Source organism: Trichosurus vulpecula, chromosome 8 (genome assembly GCF_011100635.1).
Source record: "Trichosurus vulpecula isolate mTriVul1 chromosome 8, mTriVul1.pri, whole genome shotgun sequence".
In the NCBI taxonomy this organism is placed as follows: domain Eukaryota; kingdom Metazoa; phylum Chordata; class Mammalia; order Diprotodontia; family Phalangeridae; genus Trichosurus; species Trichosurus vulpecula.
The window spans coordinates 206,813,307-206,834,427 of record NC_050580.1 but is presented as its reverse complement, the minus strand read 5'-3'; the positions used below and the strand labels follow the sequence as shown (position 1 = coordinate 206,834,427).

Genomic DNA, 21,121 nt, shown 5'->3' with positions numbered 1-21,121 from the left:
TAAGAATTTTATGGAGTAAATAGGGAAGGAAAGAGAGGAGAAGAAAAAAGAGAACCCCCCCCCCTTGTCCAGCAACTACAAGATTTCATTTGTTAATTATAATATAGCCAAGAATGGCTGAGGTAACAAAGCCTTGTAATGCCCTCCTACCCCAATTGGTAGATTGATAATATTCATCATCATGCCTATTGTATCATAACTGATCTGGCAAATTCCATCTAGTCTAGTAACAATCGCTCTGGACAATGATATCATTTTGTGTCTCCTTGGTTTACATTGCCACATTACATTCAGTTATAAGGAATCAAAATCAAATACCTGTTGGAAAAATATTTGTATAACTGATTTTTTAATGAGACATTTCTCTTTAAAAATTTTTTTGCTATTTATATTTACATTTTAAAGTATTTAAAAGTATCCAGTTTCTTTAAAATTACCATTCTTATCAAGAAAACCAAAAATCAGTGATAGAAAAAAAAAACTACCTGGGATTCATTCCTGTAGTCAATACGGAATTGTTTCCGTAGGTATTCATTCAAGTCCTTTGTTCTGTTCCTTGGAAAATGAGAAGACATAACTACTTCTTTTAATAGAAATCACTTAGTTTTATTCCATGGTGACAATTTAGGTTTTTATTTCTGACCTTCCAATTAATAAGGTACTTGGAGAGCTAAATGTGATAAATTTCCCTTACTTCTTCCGGAAGGAGTAATTGACAATTCAATTAAATAAACAAGGAATTATTTGATAGATAAGATACCTTTGTTTAGAAAAATTAAATTCTACCTACCTATCTTGAATAAGTCTTGCATATGTTCATATACACATGTGTGTATGTGATCTGTAGTGTCAAGCTGGTCTGTCAATTGTTGTTACTAACCAAGCATGCAGAGTTAGAGGGCAGCCAAGAAGTTATCCTGAAGAATTCCAGGCTAGTATGCTCCAAAATATAAAACAAAACTACTCTGAGGTTTCACTTCACACCCAGGAAATTCGCAAAGATGATAAAAGACAGAAAAAAATGTTTAAAATGAGGGCTGTGGGAAGATAGGCATACTGATATGTTAGTAGCACTGGGAACTGGTCAGATTATTCTGGAAAGCAAATGAGAATCATGACTAAAATATCTGTACTCTTTTTACTCAAAGATACCACTGTTTGATATATACTTTCTACATGTCAAGGAGAAAAGAAAGAAAGAAAGATCCAAAATACTAAAACAGTCATAGCAACAAAGTTTGTGATATCAAAAAATTGGAAACAGTAGATACCTATTGATAGGAAAATGGCCAAACTGTGAAAATAATGGACTGTGCATTAAGAAATGACAGATATCAAGAATTCAGAGAAGAATGGGAGAGTGTGAGCTGATGCAGAGTGAGGTAAGCAGAACCAAGAGAATATTAGATATCTTTATAGATATGCAATGATTACAACAATATAAATAGAACAATAACAGAGAACTGGACACCATGTAACTATAATATTTGAGGTTGGCCTTGGAGAAAAGTTGAAAAAAATGCACCTCCTTCCCTTCACTTTAGAGACTATACATATGGAATTTTACATATAAGGTCAGATTAGGTTGATGTGTTAGTAGTTTTTGCTGAATTTTTTTTCTTTCCATTTTAATCTTTGTTACAAGGGAAAGCCCACTGGGTAGAGTGGTTACATATATTCAGAAATGATGTGTATAAAAAATAAGACATCAGTTTTTAAAAAAAATAAAACTTAGGATTATGAAAATATATTGGTGATAAATAAACATTTTGTGAATGACTCAAGAATGAAGTTGCCCAGATTAGGTTTTATCAAGCTCCAGTGAACAAACTCCAAACTCTCCATTCTGTCATTCAAGGTACTCTGTTTTGTTGTTCAGTCATTTCAGATGTGTCTTAACTCCTTGTGACCCCGTTTGGGGTTTTCTTGGCAAAGATACTAGAGTGGTTTGCCATTTCCTTTTCCAACTCATTTTACACATGAGGAAACTGAGGCAAACAGGGTGAAGTGACTTGCCCAGGGTTACATAGCTAATAAGTATCTGAGGCCAGAACTCAGGTCCTCCTGACTCCAGCCCTGGCACTTTATCCACTGTGCCACCTAGCCATCCCAAACCTCACCCCTACTCCCATGCTGTGACCCTAATCTAACTTTACAGTCTTACTGCTTTCAACTTCTCTATACATACAGTGGATTCTAGCCAAACTGGACTACTTGGTGTCCCCTGAGCCACACCTACTGTTTTCCCCATGTTGGCTCATGCTGTTTCCTTTACCTAAAATGTTCTCCCCTTCTCATTCCACCCACAGACATTCCTGTTGAATTTTACATATCCTGAATAGCATAATCATGTAATGGTGTAATCCTTGCCACTGCGAAAGGCAGAATTTAATGGATCGCCTGAGCTCATAGGTTCTGAGCTGCAGTAGAGCTTAAAGCTGATTGGGTTTCCACACTGTCTGCATCAAAGTGTAGAGTCCCTGGGAGCACAGAGCCATCAGACTACCCAAGGAAGGGAAAAATAGACCAATTGGGAAATTGGAACAAGTTAAAGACTGATGAACAGACATGAAAAGGGTCACCCTTTGTACCCCTCATATAATAACTGCCTTATATTTGTGTGGTGGTCTTATTACTCCCTACTAGATTATAAGCTTCACTAAGAATAGGGACTGCCTTAGAGGGCTTTTTCCCCTATCCCAAAACCTCAGAACAATGCCTTTTACTAGACAAAGCTCAATAAATGTTTAATGAATGATTGGAATACGTTTGCTGAATTTACTCATTCCTATGCCTTGGAACTTATTTTTTTTGCTTCCTATACGTACATATGGCATCTTACCCTGACTTAAAATCCATCCTCTTTGGAAAAGGATTTTTTAATACATCCCAGTCTGTGTGCGTGTAACAGCTCGCCAGTAGCTGTGAAGTGGTGATCATTTGTCAGAACATGATAGATTACAGTTGTATAAGGGAATCCTTCCTTGTAGAAAGCTAACCTTGCCACAGAATGATCACTGTTACAATTGCACTCCTCCAAATAGTTGGTGTCTGTGCCTCATGCTCTTAAAGTATTCCAAGAATGTGTAGTGGGGTGGGTAGGAAGTGAAATTGTTTTCATCCAAGCAGTTTGTTTAAATCTCTTATTGACACAGGGCCAAAACTGTGTTATCTAGGTTTGTTTTGGGGGAGTTGTTTGATTTCTCCTTTGCACATGCGCACACTTACTTGCACACACACACGTACATACATATATACTATTGAATGTAGTAGTAGAAGTCACTTTGGTCTTGCTCTTTGACAGATGTTATTTTAATTGCTAAATGTTCATAAAATGCTGTGCCTAATTGAAGGCTAGGGGTAGATAATCCATCAGTCTTGCTGCTGTTCAGGTCAGTTTAACTTGGAATTGTCATTTTTTGACTTGCATTTGAGATATGGAGGCCTTTAGTCATGTTAACATGTCTAAGCAATGTTGTCAAATTGGAGAGAAAGGTAACACGTACAGGCATAATTGAATCTAAAACATTACAACTCATGTGGGAAAAGATTTTGACATAAATCACACTGGGAATGGTTGCTCCTTGTCCATAAATTTTAATGTCAGTTTGAAGACCAGTTTTTAACAAGTAAATTTGTATGTTTACTGAAAGAGGTTTTCAGGACAGCGATGGCAGAGTTATGTGTGTGTCCGGGAGGTGTAAAAAGAAGGAAAGAGAGCTTTTCTCACCTTTCTAGCCCTACCATCCTTTGCATATATGTATCTGTATGTATGTAGGTCATCTCAGAATGCTGGTACTTTTTGTTTAGCATTTTTTTTTCATGTATAGATAATACTTTTGGGAAAATGAGGAACTGATATTAACCTGCTTGGACCAACTTTCTCTAAATTTTCAGTCTGTGTGTTTTTTGTTTTCTTTGCAAGAAAATACTTCAGGATTTTTTCTTATGCACTTAAGTGAGACTAGCCTAAACACAGTCCTGCAGACTGAGGAATCTGTTGGATTCAGAACTCTGAGAGCCATGATTTTTTTCATTGCTACATTCTTGGTATTACAGAAAAGTGCTAGAATTCATTTCTGTAGACAGAAGTTGGGAAGTCTTAAGAGAACATTTGGTGTAAGTTACTTTACAAATATTTAGCTATTTCTTGGCCAAATTTAGAAAAATGTAAGGAGGAAAATTTCTGAAATTAATGCTAAAACACTTGAAAAATTCCTTTTTTGCAGTGATTAAAACACTATTAATAAATGTTTATATTTATTTCTATTAGAGGATCTCAGAGCACTCTTTTTTTCTGTTTTCTATTTATTTATTTTTTAGAGGGGGGAAGGGAAGGCAAGGCCAGGCAGTTGGGGTTAAATGACTTGCCCAAGGTCATATAGCTAGCAAGTGTCAAATGTCTGAGGCCAGATTTGAACTCAGGCCCTTCTGGTTCCAGGGCCAGTTCTCTACTCACTGTGCCACCTAGCTGCCCCATTTCTGTTTTTTAAAATCTTATTTTTGTTTACTTCCTTTTTACATCACCTTAATTTCTGAATGTGTCCTTCTTTCCTTCATAACAAAGCAAAGAACCAACATATCAACCTTATCAACATATCAGCAGTATATTCAGTATTCCATATCTATAATCCGCCACATCTACAAAAAAGAAGGTATATTTCCTCAGCTCTTCTCCAGGGCCAAACTTGGTCATTATGATTACAGAGTCTTCAGTTTTGTTGTTCTTCCTATTTTCAGTCTCGTAATCATATTGTGACTTATTGGGGTTTTGGTTACTCTGATGCATCCCACTGCTTGCTGGAAGTACCCCCCCCCTTCCACTTTTTATCTGGAAATTAAATTCGTTCTCCTTCCCCAAAATACCCTTGTACAGTGACCTCTTCTGCCAGTTTTTATGAAATTCCACATAGACCACCCTTTCCCCCCACTTCTGCCTAGAGGAAAAAGGTATTCTTTATCTATACTATGGGGCCTTATTGGTCTGTTAAATACTCAGGCTTCAGCTCCCTTTTAATGTTCATTTACTTTGTAAAAATTGTTCTTTACATTCCACTTTTTTCATCAGTTTTCTTTCCCCTACAACATACTTTAGTCTTGATCATTCCCATGGCTCTGAAGTGGACAGAATTTTCTGTAGAAAGATGATAACAACAAAAAAAAAAAAAAGAGGAGGAGGAGGAAGAAGGAGGAAAAAAGCCACCACAGTCTTCATTCCCTTTTCTATAGCACAGCCCTATGAGATTTTTAGTGGAAGTGTTATTCCCATTTTATAAATGAAAATACTGAGAATCAGAGCAGGAAAATGATGTACACATGGTCACATAGCTAGTGTCAGAGCTAGGATTTGAATCCAGGTCCTTAATGATTCCACTACACCACATTATATAAGACAAGCTTGGCTCTTTGTGCAATTTCTTTCTTTTCTGTTATAAACTTAATAAACATTAACAAACATGAACGTGTCAAGGTTCAAAGAAAAACAGAAAGGGATATGATATGATTCTTTGACCTTCTTTTATATGGGATTTTCCCCACTATGTATAGATTTTTTGAAATCATTCCAATTTTACATGCTAGTTCCAGCATTTCTTATCTTTGTCTCATTTTGAGCTTCCTTCTGTTCTGTTTGTGTTTTTAATGATTCATGAACACTTTTTTGTTTCTTTTTTACTTCCTTTGGTATCACTTTCTACCCCTTAACCCCCAAATTCCTCTGCCACCAAAAAAAGAAAAGAAAAGCCTTCATTGTAACAAATTAATAGTCATTGTGTCAGAGCATTCTTAACCATCCAGCCATAACCCAGAAACTCATCTAGTCTGGTTCTTTATATTTGGAAGTTTGACTCTGTATAATATGGAATAAATATTTAGATAATTAGAACATAAATCAGGCTTGGACTTCCCAGAGATGAAATGGACTTCCTTCTCTTGCTCAGTGGTCTACATCAGAACATGTCAACAGCCTTTGAAATAAGTGTGCCAATTTTCAACCTTTTTCCTTTTTGTTTTTTGTGGAGGTGGGGAGAGGTGTGTAATGTAATGGTGCTGACTCCATTTTGATTTCCCATGAAAGTTATTTAGGTGTGTGGAGGAGCTGAAAAAACCCTGGCTACCAGTTCCTGAGGTGATTCCAGGAAGTGATAGGGGGTGTAGTGTCACTTCGACAATCAGTGGATATACCAGTGAAAATCAGCTACATGCCATCTTTGGCAGAAGTGCCACAGATTGCTGATATGTCTGTCTTTCTAACTCCCTGAATTAAATGCCTGAATTTTTCCAGCTCTAAAATTTTGTCAGTGTCAAAATCAGAGCATCTTAAAAGAGATCAGATAATCAAAAATAAGGATTAATATTGTAACTTGCTACATACTGCAGATCAGTAAAAGTATCACAGTTATATTCTGTTAGTTGCTATTTATGTGTTCTTTGTATACACAGTTAGGAAACAAAGCCACTATTGAGTTTTATGAATGCAGAAAAGCAATGAATGCTGATCATCTAAAATATGCCTTTTTTCCTCCCTTTGGGATAACTCCAGTAACCAAGTGGAATTTTCTGGAGCACTTGCCAAATAAAATGAGCTACAGCCAAAGTCTAGCATTAGGCATTTTAGCTGAATGTAGAGGGTTTGGGGTGCTGGGAATAGTGAGAGGATTCCTTTTCTGTTTTTGTTTTTTGTTTTTTAAACTCAAACATGGAACAGGAGTAACTCTTGGAACACTGCAGTAGGGTAAGCAGCCTGCATTGGCTTATGTGCTGCCTTCCATATACCTACAGGAAAAGCTGTGTGTCATTTTATGAATTATCCGGAGAGGGAGTGCAGCATCTGAATTGACCTCCTGATTGTTTATGTTCAAACCACCCTACAAACAGTCCAGTTACTTTCTCTATATAGAGCAGCTGCAATATTCCCACTTGCCACTAGAGAGCGCTGAGTCTGCAAACATTCTTTATTTCCCATCCACCAGACTTGGTTCTAGAACTTCATCTGGTAGCCCTGGCCAGGTTATGATTTTAAGCTAGGATAATAATATGAAATAATGACTCCAAATTACTAATATATATTAAATCGATGGATTTTTACTCACCCAACATTTGGAATCTCCTTTCTCAGACAAAGAGTCAACATACAGTGGCCAAATGGTTTACTTAACATCACAGATTTGCACATACATTTTGGTGCTCTTACCTTTTGGTGTTCCATCTGCAGCTCCTTATCTAAAACCTCCTCCCATTTGCACTTCCAACCTTTCTCTTGCGGATGCTAGAACAACAGTCCCGAGTTACTTACTTGCCACTAATTGACGGGAAAGATCAAAGAATGAATTGTAGTTTTGAGACCCCTACCTTGTGTTTGGGACTGTGAGCAAGAGAAAATGGACAGTGCGTGGAGCTAAATCATTCTTCTCACCTCAACAACTGTAAGATGTCACTTTCACCTGAGTATCTTGATACTAAAGGGTTGAATCTGGATCACCTCTGTTTGTTGGCCTCAGGTAGTTTGCACAACTGGCAGTTAGCAGCCTGGAACTGCTTCTGTCTCCAACATGGCAGACTGGAACTATTCTATCAAGGGCAAAAAAATAAGGAACTCTGGAAACCTGTGTAGCCCAGGTCTTGTAACTTCCCAGTATCTCACTAATCTCTTCTTCCTGTTGGAATTTTAGAAGCCACCTCCTCTCCTGGGCTGGGCTTGGTTCTAGTCAGTGCCAGTACTACAGAAATGATTGATGTTTGTGGGCATGACTGAGCCCTGGTGGCCACCTTCCTATTGTCACCAAAAAAAAAAGACTCTGATGTATCTCACGTATTAAAAGGCTTTGTTACTCAGTCTTCTTTGACACAACCTAAGGCTGTGCAGGTTTTTTCCTCATATGCCTTTTATAGAGTGATTGGAATAAAATGGTTGCTTAAGATTCACCATCCAACACAGCAGAACACATTTCCTGTCTTTTCCATCTTCTCTCCATGAGCACCTTTTTATCTAAATGGAATGTACCCATAAGCAACTGATAAGGACATCAGTCTTAATGATGGGGGGGTTCAAGTGTGGCTCCCGTTTCTCATCAGCTCTGCCTCCTGTCAAGGGCATCCCTCACTCTTGTTTCCATCCAGGCCACAGTTATGACAGTGGATAGTTCTGTGTCTACAGCTGATGTTCTTTCATAAAACTGTGGTAACCTCTTGACCTTTTGTCTTGTCAAGTGAAAGATCTAATTTCCATCAGACTGCCTCTAGTCTCCTACCTTTCTATCTGGACAACCAATGGTGCCCTCTTGTTTTTGCCTCTCTGCCTAATTCACGAAGAGATGTTCTAGAGTTCATTGAAGTTGAATTTTCCTCTATGTGGAAACACACACTATCCATTCTGCAGACGTCTTCACTATTTCTAGCAACTGCTCATAATTCATAATTCAGCTATTTCTTGTTTCCCACTTATACCAATCCTGTCCAACTGTGTCATGAAGTCAGAGACTTTTTCCCCTTTTTTGTGCTGAAGAATATTGTTAAACTTTGCAAATACCTCCTCTGTGTCCTGGGCACTCTCATAGTGTTACTGTAGCTTTCAAAAACATTCTAAATACAAAATTTGTTCAGGTAAATGGAAAGTAACCTTAGAGGAGAAGGTAGCAGCTAAGTAGTGGGTGAGCTGAATTTTGAAGGAAGCCTGGGATTTTAGGATGCATAGATGAGAAGACAGACTTCATGGGGGATAGCCAGTACAAAGGTACAGATGTGAGAGATCAAACATCCCATGTTAGTTACAGCAAGTAGGTCAGTGGGACTGCCCTATAGTTTTCATGGAAGTGAATGATGTGTAAAAAGACTAGAAAAGTAGGAAGTGGTCAGGTTGCAAAGGGCTCCAGATGCCAAACAAAGAAATTACATTTGATGCTAGAGGTAATAGGGCACCACTGGAGTATACCAAATAGGGAGAGGACCTACCATTTAGGAAAATCATTTTGCTGTGTGGAGGGCATACCGGAGTGGGAAGAAATTCAAGGCAGACAGACCAGATATAAAGTTGTTGAGATAGTCCAGGTGATAAATGATGAGGACCTGAACTAGAGAGGTGACAGTGTGGAGCAGAGAGAAGGAAACATACTCAAGAAATGCTATGGAGGTAAAAACAGCAAAAGATTTGTAGAATGGCCGAAGTATGGTGGTGACCTCAGCAGTAATGGGGAAGTTTCCAAGAAGAGTGTTTGGTAGTAAAGATAATTAATTCTGTTATGGACATGTTGAGTCTGAGATACTTAAGGGACATCTAGTCAAAATGTGTAGCAGGCATTTGGTTACTTTGGACAAGCCCTTAGGAGAGACCAGGAATGTATATATAGATCTGGGGCTCATCAGATTAGAGATAACTGAACCCTTGAGAACTGATGAGATCAGGAAGTGTGATAGTACCAATAGAAATTAGATTACTCACCATCCCATAGCTAAGAAGCATAGGAGTTGGTATTCCCATTGATCCAGGTCTGGCATTCTCTGCACTGTGATGCATATAACAATAAGTCACATTCATAGAGTGCTATGATACTTAACAGAGTATTTGTATATACATTTCTTCCTTTGACCCTCAATATAATCCCATGTGGTAGATGGGACATATACCACTATCTCCATTTTAGTGATGAAGAAACTGACTCAAGTGAAGCGATTTGTACAAGTTCCAACAGAGAAAATATATTTTAAATGGCTTTTTAAATTTTACCTTATGAATTTGTATTTTAACCTTTCAGCCAGGTATTCTTTTCCTTTTTATTCTGATTCCTACTCTTTGCTTTCTCCTCCAACAAATAATTGTTGGCCTCTACTTTTTTGTTTTTCTATGAAAGAATCCCCTCAGTTTCCTACAATGTCTCCCTTCACACCACAGTTCCTGGCTCTGAAATCCCTTGAAGGGAACTAAGCTGGGTATTAGTTTTGCCAAAAATTAAGTGACTCCCGAAATTTGATTTATATTCAGAAAATGTCACCTAAAACAATTGATGCTTCAATTAAAGCTTCTTTTAATGGAAAAGAGAGAATCAGCTTAGCAGAGTGGCTAGAGTGCTGGACTTGGATTCAGGTTATAATGTTGACAGTTTCTAGCTTGTAACCACATCTAGGCATTTACTTAGTCTTTCTTGGCCTCACTTCTTCATCTGTAAAATAAGAGAGTTGGACTAGAATGCCTCTAAGGTGCCATCCAACTTTAAATCTGTCATTTTATTGTGCCACGAAAAATAATGAGATGTTTATGGATATGTCAAAGTACCATTTTAAAGGTGTTTGTATTTTAAAAAAAACAATAAAAGTTGGTATTAATTAATCAGTCTTTTTTTTCCTTCCAAGGGTAGTAAGTATAGAACACTTTCCGAAGTTTGAAACTCTAGTTTTAGAATGCATCACAAAGGAAAATATTTCTTTATATTAATCAGTAAGCATCAATTATAGTGTTTGACAGGTGCATGGCTGAGGAGTACAAGGTAGTGGGCTTGCCAATACACAAAGGCTTGGTCCCTGCCCTTGCAACAAAGCCATCATCTTGAAATCCAGGAAACAAGTTATGATGTTCTCAACCCAAGAAGAAGTACTTTAAATGAATATTTGCAGAATTGTAGCCAAACGCAAATTATTAAAATCCTGACAGAAGTTATAATGATTTGTTTTGGTTGTTGTTCAGTCTTTTCAGTCATGTCCAACTCCTCGTGACCCCATTTGGGGTTTTCTGGGCAGAGATACTGGAGTGGTTTGCTGTTTTCTTCTCCAGCTCATTTTGCAGATGAGGAAATGAAGGCAAACAGTTAAGTGACTTAACCCAGGGTCACACAGCTAGTAGGTGTCTGAGGCCAGACCCAGTGCTCTATCCACTGAGCCACCTAGCTGACCCATCATAATGATTACGTGTATGTTATTGTTGACTTTTTGACAGCTGCTTTTTCATGTACCAGGCTTATGAATGATAGAAATTGAGTATATAATCCAAATCTTCAGCAACATATGTGAGGTGACAGGCCCTTGCAAACACCAGTGTCACTGGTTAAATTATGCAAGGGAAAGGGATAAGCATTTATATAGCATCCTTCTTTGTCCCAGGCACCATGCATGCTACGTGCTTTTTTACAATGTAGTCTCATTTAATCCTCACAAGAACCCTGGGAGGTAGGTGCTATTATTATCCCTATTTTACAGTAGAAGAAACTGAGGCAGCCTGAAGTTAAGTGACTTATAAAAGGTCACAGAGGTAATAAGTCTCTGAGGCTGAATTTGACCTCAGATTTTCCTGCCTCCAGGCTTAGTTGTGGTAAAGAACTGCCTCTTTCAGAAGAACTAATGTGAAAAATTGAATTGTTTCATGATACCTGGTGTAATGCTGTTACATAATTGAAGATTATAAAAATAATTAAGCCAGTTTATTTCAGGAAATTTCTAGATATGCACATGTTTTCCTAGAGTTTTTTGTTCATTTTCTCCTTAAATGCCCTGTCCTTAAGGCAGTTTGCCAGCTATTTCCCCAAGGAGGGGACTCGTAAAGGACATTTTTCATCGGCCACCTGCATTTTTCACTGTCCCCATGAAAACCCAGTCACTGCTGATATGGCAGTCCATGTAACATCATACATCATGCATTGCCTTGGGATATTCTCTTTTGAGTTGTTGACTTTATATTTTTGGTTTGCATACACAGGTTGTCTCCTGGTTCTGACATCTATGTGACAGTTTCATCTATTGCTTTAGCGAGATCACAGCAATGTCGTAACTCCCCTAGCAACCTGTCTTCATCTAGTGAGACTGGCTCTGGTGGGGGCACTTACAGACAAAAATCCATGCCTGAAGGGTAGGTATGCTGTTTGCACCATTTTCTCAATCAGTTGACAAGCAGTTATTAAGTGCCTACTATGTGCCAGACACGTGCTAGATGCAGGGGATGCAAATAGAAAAAATGGGCCAATCCCTACCCTAAAGAGGCTTATATTCTAATGGGGGAAGACAAGTAAAGTATATACAGAATAAACATAAAAGATAATTAATTAGGGAGGAAGGGCATTAACAATTGAGGGATATCGGAATAAAAATGTACTAAATGGTGCTTGAGTTGCATCTTGAGGGAAGAAAGCCTTTCTGTGAGATGGAGGCAAGAATAGAGGGCCTTTAGGGCATGGAGAATGACCAGTACAAAGGCTGGACTGCTGGATGGTAGGAACAGAAAGAAGGCCAATCTGGCTCAGTTACAGAATTCAGGAGTGGCAGTAATGTACAATGTGCTAGAAAGATTGTGAACAAGTAGTAAAAGTCTTAAAAAGCTAAATGGAAGAGGTCATACTTTATCTGTAAGGTATATTGGGTGCCAGGTATTGTGCTAAGCTTTACAAACATTTTGTCATTTGATCCTCACAACAGCCTTCTGAAGTGGGTACTGTTATCACCCCCATTTTACAGTTGAAGAAACTGAGACAAACAGAAGTTAAGTCACACAACTAGTGTCTGAAGCTGGATTTGTACTTAATCTTGGGTCTGGAGTCAGGAGGACCTAAATACAAATGCAGCCTCATCAGGATGGGTGCTCTTTCCTTCATCACAGGACATAATCCTTCAGAACCTTAATAGACATAAATTATGGCTCAAAAACATTCATCACCTTATGGATAACCTTCTGGTGAAATGTAGAAGACATCTAAATCTTCTCTGTAACATACTAAAAGTTCTTCCATCTGCTAAGACCCAACAGAACTTATATTCTACTGTTATATCCTTCAGCAACCCAGTGTTATCACCAGATCACGATGAGGCAATCAGAATAAGACTTTAACAGGTGGGTGGGAGTGCGTGCGTGTGTGGGTGGGTGTGGGTGGGTGGACATACACATATATGTGTGCGCACATGCATACATTAAGCATTAAATGAAACATGTTGGTTATATTCCAAAAAGGAAAATACTTTGATATCTGCTTAAAGCCTCTTCTTGAAAAGTATACCATAGACTCTGGGAATGCTGAATGATCATATGAGCTGAACTTCATCCACTTCATTAAATCGATTCATTTCACGTGCCACGTTTCTTCATAGCATTAACTTCTTTGGCGGTTTTAGTAGGAACTGTCCTCATTGTTTTCAGCACACTTTATTGTGGAAGTAGATAAAGGCTATTCACATCCCAGCTTTGCTCTTTTCAAATGTTGGAAGTTTTCTGTAACCTTTCCCTGACATCTTTCTTACTTCTTGAAATCACTGAGCCACCTGAAAGCCATTATTTGCCTTTGGGTAAGACTCGTAAAGTAAAACACTTAAGCGTGTGGCAATTTCCAAGGATGTGAAAAAAAAAATAAATTGGAATCTCTGAAGCTGGGAAAGTAATTAGCCGCAGTAACATTACATGACATACACTAAAGTGTCTTTTGCCCAGGGAAAGAAGTAAAAGATAATTATCATGGAGTTGTTGGTACAATCTCCCTTTTGGAATTATTATCGAGAACTTAAACCATGTGAAATGTTTATAGAAGCTGAAGTTTCTATTCCCCCAAAATTCCTTTCTTAAGTACATTTTTGCTATGAGAACGTGTTTCTTTGGTAATTTTGTTGACATTTCACAAGAAGTCACAAACTGAGCACAAGAGCTAAAGTTTCCATCACTATTTACTTAGAACCGTTCTTTATGAAACCTTGTTAGGTCATGCAAACCATTATAGATTGTATATTTTCCCTTCTCATAATGCCTGAAATGAATGCTTTTTTATTAATATGAGAAAAAGAAACAAATTCTAGCTCTTTTCAAGAGATTTTATGGAATAAGTATTAATGAAACAATATGATATACATTAGTGACCATTTCTATTTTAGTTGTGGGGTAAAGATTGGAGCTCTGTTTTTACTGGTCTAGGGAACTCCCAGGAAAGTCCCTCTTCCAGTGCAGATTGGTACCTTCTCTGCATCTTGAGAATTGCCTAGAGCTCTGAGGTCTTAAGTGACTTGCCCAGGATTACTTAGCCAAGATACCAGGGTTGCTTGAAGGCTGGCTGTCTTGGTACTAACACCATGCTCTCTCTGTACTCTCTTCTATTTTAATTGTTTGGTTTAAAATGCCCTGATTAGTCTTTTTTTTTAAGAGGTAATTGCAAGTTAATTGTTAAGATGGTGATTAGCATAAGTGAACATGAAAGCAGGGTGCTTTCTGTGCTCTGTGACAGTTCAGCAGAAATTAATCAGCTGCGTTATATGGCCTCCAGCTCTAAAGTCTACAGAACAATGGTCCCATTTCAATGAACGTTATAACTAATGAGGTTGAAATGAAAGGCAGCACGGCACATTGACTGGAAGGCTGGACTGGAAGGCCTGAGTTCAGGTTTTGCCTTTGACATAGTAACTGTTTGTTCATATGCGAGTCATTTACCTCTCCTTGTCCGAAGAAGCTCTCTGGCTATAAATAACAGTGCATCAATGGAGGGAGCGGCCATGCTGGTGAAGTCATGGCATCTGTATGATGCAATAGGAATTTCTTAACTATTTGATTCAGCATCCTGATGAATGGTCACCTAACTGCTAATGAGCAGGAGGACCCACCAGCTTCACAGGCAGCCTGTTTCACTTTGAGATAGCCCTCATTCTTAGAAAGTTTGTCCTTATAATGAAGTCTAACTCTCCTCCTTCAAATGCTGCCTATTCTGTTAAATTATTTTGCTTCTTTTCTATGGTTTCATAATCCTTAAAATTGCTTTCTAGTCTTCAACTGGTGTTATTGGCAGAGGCAAAGAAGAATGTTGAGTTGTGTCAGGAGACTGGAGTATAGAAGAGAAGCACGTAGAGAAGAAGGGCAGCAGGAACACTGAACCTAAATCTGTGCAGGACTCCACACCACTGCTTTTAAAGCAACCCAAAATGCACACAGATTAGGGTCAATGTCAGCATATGGTATGATCCAGCGATTACTTAGTACATTAAGAATCAGAAGACTAATTTTTTTTTTACTTTCTGACTCTGCTAATCTACCTACCAGTCCTATATTTTTAACAGGGACATTGAAAATATTCAGAATGATATAATTCTTTTAGCTCTTCAAAGAAGTGGTATATTAATGTAAAATCAAATTTGACCGTTTATTAAAATTAAATTTTTAAATTTTAATTTTAAAACTACTCTTTTTGCTTAGAAAGCCAACAGTATAGGGCAGGATTTTTAACCTGGGGTTCATTAAATTTTTTTTACAATTATATTTCAGTTTAATTGAGTTCCTTTGCAATTCTGTATAAGGGTGTCCCAAAAGTCTAAGACTTTTATTTTACAAATTTAAAATCATTATTCTGAAAATACATCCATATACTTCATCAGAATACCAAAGGGGTTCATGATACAAAATAGGTTAAGAACCCCTGTAGAAGACAAGAGAATCTATACCTAGATTTAGAGTCTTTAAATCTACAAATTTCAGGAACAGTCTTTTACTGGTAGAATTCATGAAATGCCATTGCAAAGTAAAAGCAAAATTAAACTATGTTTAACTCATTCTTTTTGGGGTGCCAAAATTTACATTCCAAATCAAGTCACATATAAAAATTTGAATCAATTAACCAATGAAAAATTAAATAATCTTCGTTTGTGACTTGATGCAAAATGTAAATTTTGAACACTGCCTAATCTCAGTATAGTTGACAGTTTCAGAGCTAGATGTGTCTTGCTCGAGGAGGTGGTGGCAAAACAGTGTATGTGTTGAGTCCTTTGTTAGCATGAACATTCTTCTTAAACTTGCAGAAGACTGAGTTTTTGGATCAAATGTAAGTTGCCACATTATATGTTATTCACATCCTTCCTCTACCACTTATATGATCCCGTACCACCTATATGATCCCAAGGCCAGACACTCAACTTGTCTGGGTCTATTTTATTTTATTTTATCATTTGTAAAAAGCAGTTAAACTAGAGGAGGAGTCCTTTGGTCATAGACACCTTTGGCAGTCTGGAGAAGCCTATGTTTCCCTTCTTAGAATAATATCTGATCAACGGGTATTTGATAAATGACTGCTTAGCACAGCTGGGCAGCATGCCAAGCACATGAGATACAAAGAGAGGCAAAAAATGGTCCCTTGCACTTAAGGAGGTCATAATCTAATGGGAGAGAGAACATACAAACCAACTATGAACACACAAGATGTAGACAGGATAAATTGGAGCCAGTCTTGGAGGGAAGGCACTACTATTATTAAGGAGGATGAGGAAAGGCTTCTTGTAGGGTTTGGAATTTTAACTGAGAACTAAAACAAAAAGGCAGGAAAGCTAGGAGATAGAGATAAGCAGGGAGAGAATTCTCTGAAAATGTCCAGAGTCAGGAGATGAAGTGTCTTGTGCAAATCAAAGTAGCCAGGATATCTGGATCACACAGAGTGTATGGAGAGGAGTAAGTTGTCAGAAGTCTGTGAAAAAGTAGTGTTTTCAATGCATAAAACTAAATATAGAGGATTATAATTGAAACCAACTAGATTGAATATGATTATCAAAATCCATTTTTAAAATATTCATAAATCCTGCAGTAAAAACTTCTGGACCAAAAAATCCTAAAAGTCTCTTTTGGTCCTAAATCTGTGATAGTGGGAACCATACTGGAAATGCACTATCCCTCTGTAAGAAAATGCAAGCAAAAGCTCTGATGGTATATGTACTGTTGAAGATTCTTCTTGCATAAAAACCAATTAGTGGATTCATTAATTAGGGTGTTTTTTGTGCTTTTCTTATCTAGATTTCTCATTTATTTCTTCTAAAGGAGATGGACTTCTTTCATTAAAGTCATTAGTCAAATACAAGTAAATCTGTACATTTACACAAACATGCTTGGATTTTATTTCTTCCATTTCATAGGAAGGATTAAAGCTTATTTGAAAATTTGCTGTGTTGCTATTTTAATAGAAAAATAAAGCTTTATTTGAACCACTTGAGTATCTTTCGCATGAGAAAAATCAGCATTACCTTAATTCATTAACTTACCAATTATTACCTGATAGGTTCACTTGCCCTACTGTATAATGAACTACAGGTAGAAAACCTGCCCAGTTAGAAATCGATTTAAACCATAATCTTATATTTAATAATAGTATGCCCTTGAAATCATTAGGAAAACAATTCTTTAAGTTCTGGATTTAAACATAAAATGGTTTTAAATAATTCTTCCTACTCTGTGGCATTCCTACCCTTTTTAGGAATCACTTAAGTCAATTTAAAACAAAAATTACAACCTATGTTGAAAGAAGGCCATTAGTAATGTAAATATTAGGTTACCCCTGATCTGAGCTAAGCATCCATTAGAAGGCATAGAATGATGATGATGACGATGATGATGAATAGCTAGCATTTATAAAGCACTGTAAGGTTTGCATAGCACTTTATGTAATTACCTCATTTGATCCACACAGCCCAGTTGGGTTGGTGCTGTTATCGTCCTCATTCACAGATGAGAATACTGTTGCTGAAAGGAGCTAAGTAGCTTTCTCCCAGGATTACACAGCTAGTAAGTGCCTTGGGCAGGATCCAAACTCAGGTCCTCCTGACTTCAAATCCAAGTCTCTCCACTGTGCCACTTAGCTACCTACCTATGTTTAGGGTATTCAGCCTTCCATAATTTTATTTTGATGCTTTTGAAAAGCAGGTTAACCAGTTATTTAACTTTAATTAATTAACTTTAATCTTTTAGCTCAAATTAGAGGTCATGGTCATAAATGGTTATTGTCTTTTGGTCATGGTACAGTGTGTCATATTTATACACACACAGAGCAGTAGTCTAACATACATAGCTATAGATAGGTTTTACATATGTAATTCCATTTTTCTCACATTCTTGGATGTTACATTGTGACGACCTTCTTTTTATGTATGATGTTAGTGAAATCTTTGCTTTTGTTCCGGGGAATTCTCCTAGGTTTGGGATGAGCCGCAGATCCCCAGCCTCCATTGACCGGCAGAATACTCAGACGGATATCAGTGGCAGTGGGAAAGCCACACCCAGCTGGCAGAGAAGTGAGGAGAGCATTGCTGACCAGATGGGTAAGTCATTCACTTCTATAGAAAGAAAATTATTTTCACCACAAGATGAGAGTCACCAAAGGTGATTGGCATCTAGGAGATGACTTTAAAAAGTGACATAAAAGCTCTGTCTGCCTTTAAATAGAAGTCCGACTTACTAATAAAAGTGAGGTAGAATCAGGTCCCTAGTAGAGTGTCCCAGATACTCTTCCTGGAAAGCAATGAGTAAAGCACCGAGAATTCTAAGACTGTCTTTGCTCCAGACCTCTACTCTTAGGATACACAGACAGACTAGTAAGCGATCAGCATCTTCAGTACCAAGAATAGTCACCCGAACCATCCACATGTATATAAGCCACTTTTCCTCATTTTGTTTTAGTTCTTGCTCAGTTTATTTAACATTTCCTTGTGTACCTTTCCAAATAGGGCCACGTATGTCATATATATGTATTGGAACTATAGGTTTTCTTTTTAATTTTTAAGAAATCCTAGTACAAAATTGGAAAAAATCCAGAGAAGGTTTAAATCATTCAGTAAACCTGTAACTCAATTTAGACATCTGTCGTTGTATACATTTTCATTGCTCTCTACAATTAAGCCGTTGACTAAGGAAATGTGTTAGTAGCATAAAACAGCTGGTACAACTTTGCATCATTAAGCTCTCGTGTGGAATTTTCAGCATATTGTTCCTTCCCTTCTCTACATCATAGTTGCTGCGCAATGACATAATGACACAAGTTGATACTGGTGAGATTGTGCCGCAGATTAATTTTATTTTATTATTATTTTTACCCCATCAAGTATTTCTGTGAAGTTGTTTCACCAGAACTGGCATGGGTCTGGGCTGCTAGATTTTCCATTCCTGTCTCCATCAACAGTATGGCAGAGTCACCATCGATATGAGATGCAATACGAGGCTAAAAAAAGCTTAACTTTTTCTAAGCTGAAGACTCATAGTTTTATTATTACTCAAAAAGTAGCTCTTGTTACTATTCTATATCTGATCACTGTCCTCGTGTAATTGTGTTAACACATAATGAAGGATGGGAAGTGGGGGAGAATATTTCACAGACAGGAGTTTATGAAGTGAAATGTAATTCTCAGGTTCTGAAGGTAGGCTTTATTCTAGTAACTTCAGAAACTCATTGTGCTATGCCTTGTTATTGAAGCCATCTGTCGTTCTTCACTCTCTCCCTCACCCCCATTGCTACCCCTTTTTAATACGAAAAAACCTTAGGTTGTACAGATCTGCAGTTCTCCTTTTCACAGACTGAGTTTAATCACATATGTTTTGATACTGTTGTGATGGCAACGATACATGTGAAGCTGATCCCTTGTTCAGCATTATTTTTGCAGCTTCTGAGGGGTATGTTCAGGCTTTGAGCAAAGTTGCTGGCAGACCAGACACTTTTGTGCCACAAAAGTATAGTTCCTGTGTATACAAAGTCAAGGGAGGTGGAAGTAAGGAGGGAGAGATGGAGCATGTATCTTGAAATGAAGAAGGATCATAATGAGATTCCTCATGGATTTATATTTATTCTTTCACATAAACTTAAATTTGATCTTTTTTCCTCTTGTCCCTTTTAATTTAGTACCATAGCTTTACTTGACATACCAGACCTTAAAGTTAATGCTGATAAAGAATTTTGGTAATCTGTTCATTCCTTTAGTAAACTGCATTTTCACACACTTTTTAGGAATCTATCCTAATGTCTGTAAGAAAAAGCATTTTTTACTGCAGTTTGAGGGGATACGTACAAGTGACATCTTCTCTTCGTTCCAAAACTCAAGGTTTTCTTTGGGCTTGCAATGTAAAAAGAGTTGTTGAGATCTCTAAGAGCTATTTTGTTCATGGCATACAAGCAGTCACCTGTTATACCCAAAGGGAACATAGGGACTTGAAAAGTAGAAATAATAATAGGGAGGGTTCAGAAGTAATAGCTATATAATGAAGTATATTTTTCCCCCATCTCTACTTTGGTATAGCTGTAGTCAGTTATGGGCCCAATTTTGCAAGAATGACACTCTCTAACAACCCATGTTTCACTAATTCGCAGTATCTAGGAGATTTCCCTATCTGCCTCACCTTTCTCTATACATGAATATGTGCTCCTGAGAAAGAAATCAGAGGGCTATAAACTCCTCTTGCCAGTCTTAACAGCAGAAAGAAGGTCATCATCCTTACTTGACTGGATCCATGCATAGGGTAGGGTTTTTTTGGGTAACAATTTTTAGGCCAATCATCTTTCAGAAATGGTTAAGAAGAGCAGTAAAGAGAGTAGATTGCAAAATGCCTTAATCCTTCAGGAAAAGTTCTGTATTATTTGTACCATTTTTTGGCAATATTCTATTAAAGAGAATACTGATAAACAATTGACCTTTTACCTTTGGAACCCCACTTTAATACCAACTTGGAGTTCAAAAGGAAGCCAATGTTTGAAGTAAACTAGTTGCTATGTGTCTTTTCTGTTGTGCCTAGCTTACAGTTATAGAGGACCTCAGGATTTCAATTCTTTTGTCCTCGAGCAGCATGAATATACAGGTAAAATATTTCCAAAGTACCATGGTAAGTAATATGTAACTGCATCCATGCCTGTCCAGGTAATGTAGTTCAAGCTAGGTTAGCCGAATGTCACAGTTATTTTCGTAAATCCAACCCATATGTTCTAAATATATCCCCCAAACTAAAAGTGGATTAGCAGACTTTGCCCTGTTGCTCATGGCCTTTTTCTTTTCCTTTTTTTTCTTTCTTTTTTGGTTTGGTGGTACTTGGCTATGCTACTGTGTCCGATGTGACACACTGTCACCAGCTGCAAGCTTTATCCATCAACCACTCAGTTTCTGACATGCTGTCTATCATGTCAACTCTCAGTAAGCTTTATTGCTGAAGTTCCAAGTTTGCTGATCAGTGAACTGAGAGATGCAATGCCAAGCCGTCTTCATTTGTTGCCCATGTTCTTGCCTTTATCTCATGCTTGCACCTAATATCACGTGTTACATTCCAGAGCCAACATGCCACCTCCCGGCTGTGTCAAAGGTGTTGCCATCTTTCCGAGAGAGCCCTAGCGGGAGATTAATGCGGCAGGATCCAGTTGTTCATTTGTCACCAAACAAACAAGGGCATGTA

General features: G+C 37.7%; 1 protein-coding gene across 4 annotated transcripts in view; it reads left to right on the top strand.

The window, feature by feature from the left end:
- The window catches only part of SIPA1L1 (signal induced proliferation associated 1 like 1), a 376,548-nt gene that overhangs the window by 314,108 nt on the left and 41,319 nt on the right, over positions 1 to 21,121 (top strand). For 2 of the 4 annotated variants that reach the window (XM_036736950.1, XM_036736949.1), the window contains exons 15-17: positions 11,681 to 11,830; positions 17,891 to 18,015; positions 21,000 to 21,118. In XM_036736950.1, coding sequence (XP_036592845.1) covers positions 11,681 to 11,830; positions 17,891 to 18,015; positions 21,000 to 21,118 — 394 coding nt within the window. Of the gene's footprint in view, positions 1 to 11,680; positions 11,831 to 17,890; positions 18,016 to 20,473; positions 20,537 to 20,999; positions 21,119 to 21,121 lie in introns of all 4 variants that reach the window. The other 2 variants (XM_036736948.1, XM_036736951.1) reach the window with 2 other exon arrangements.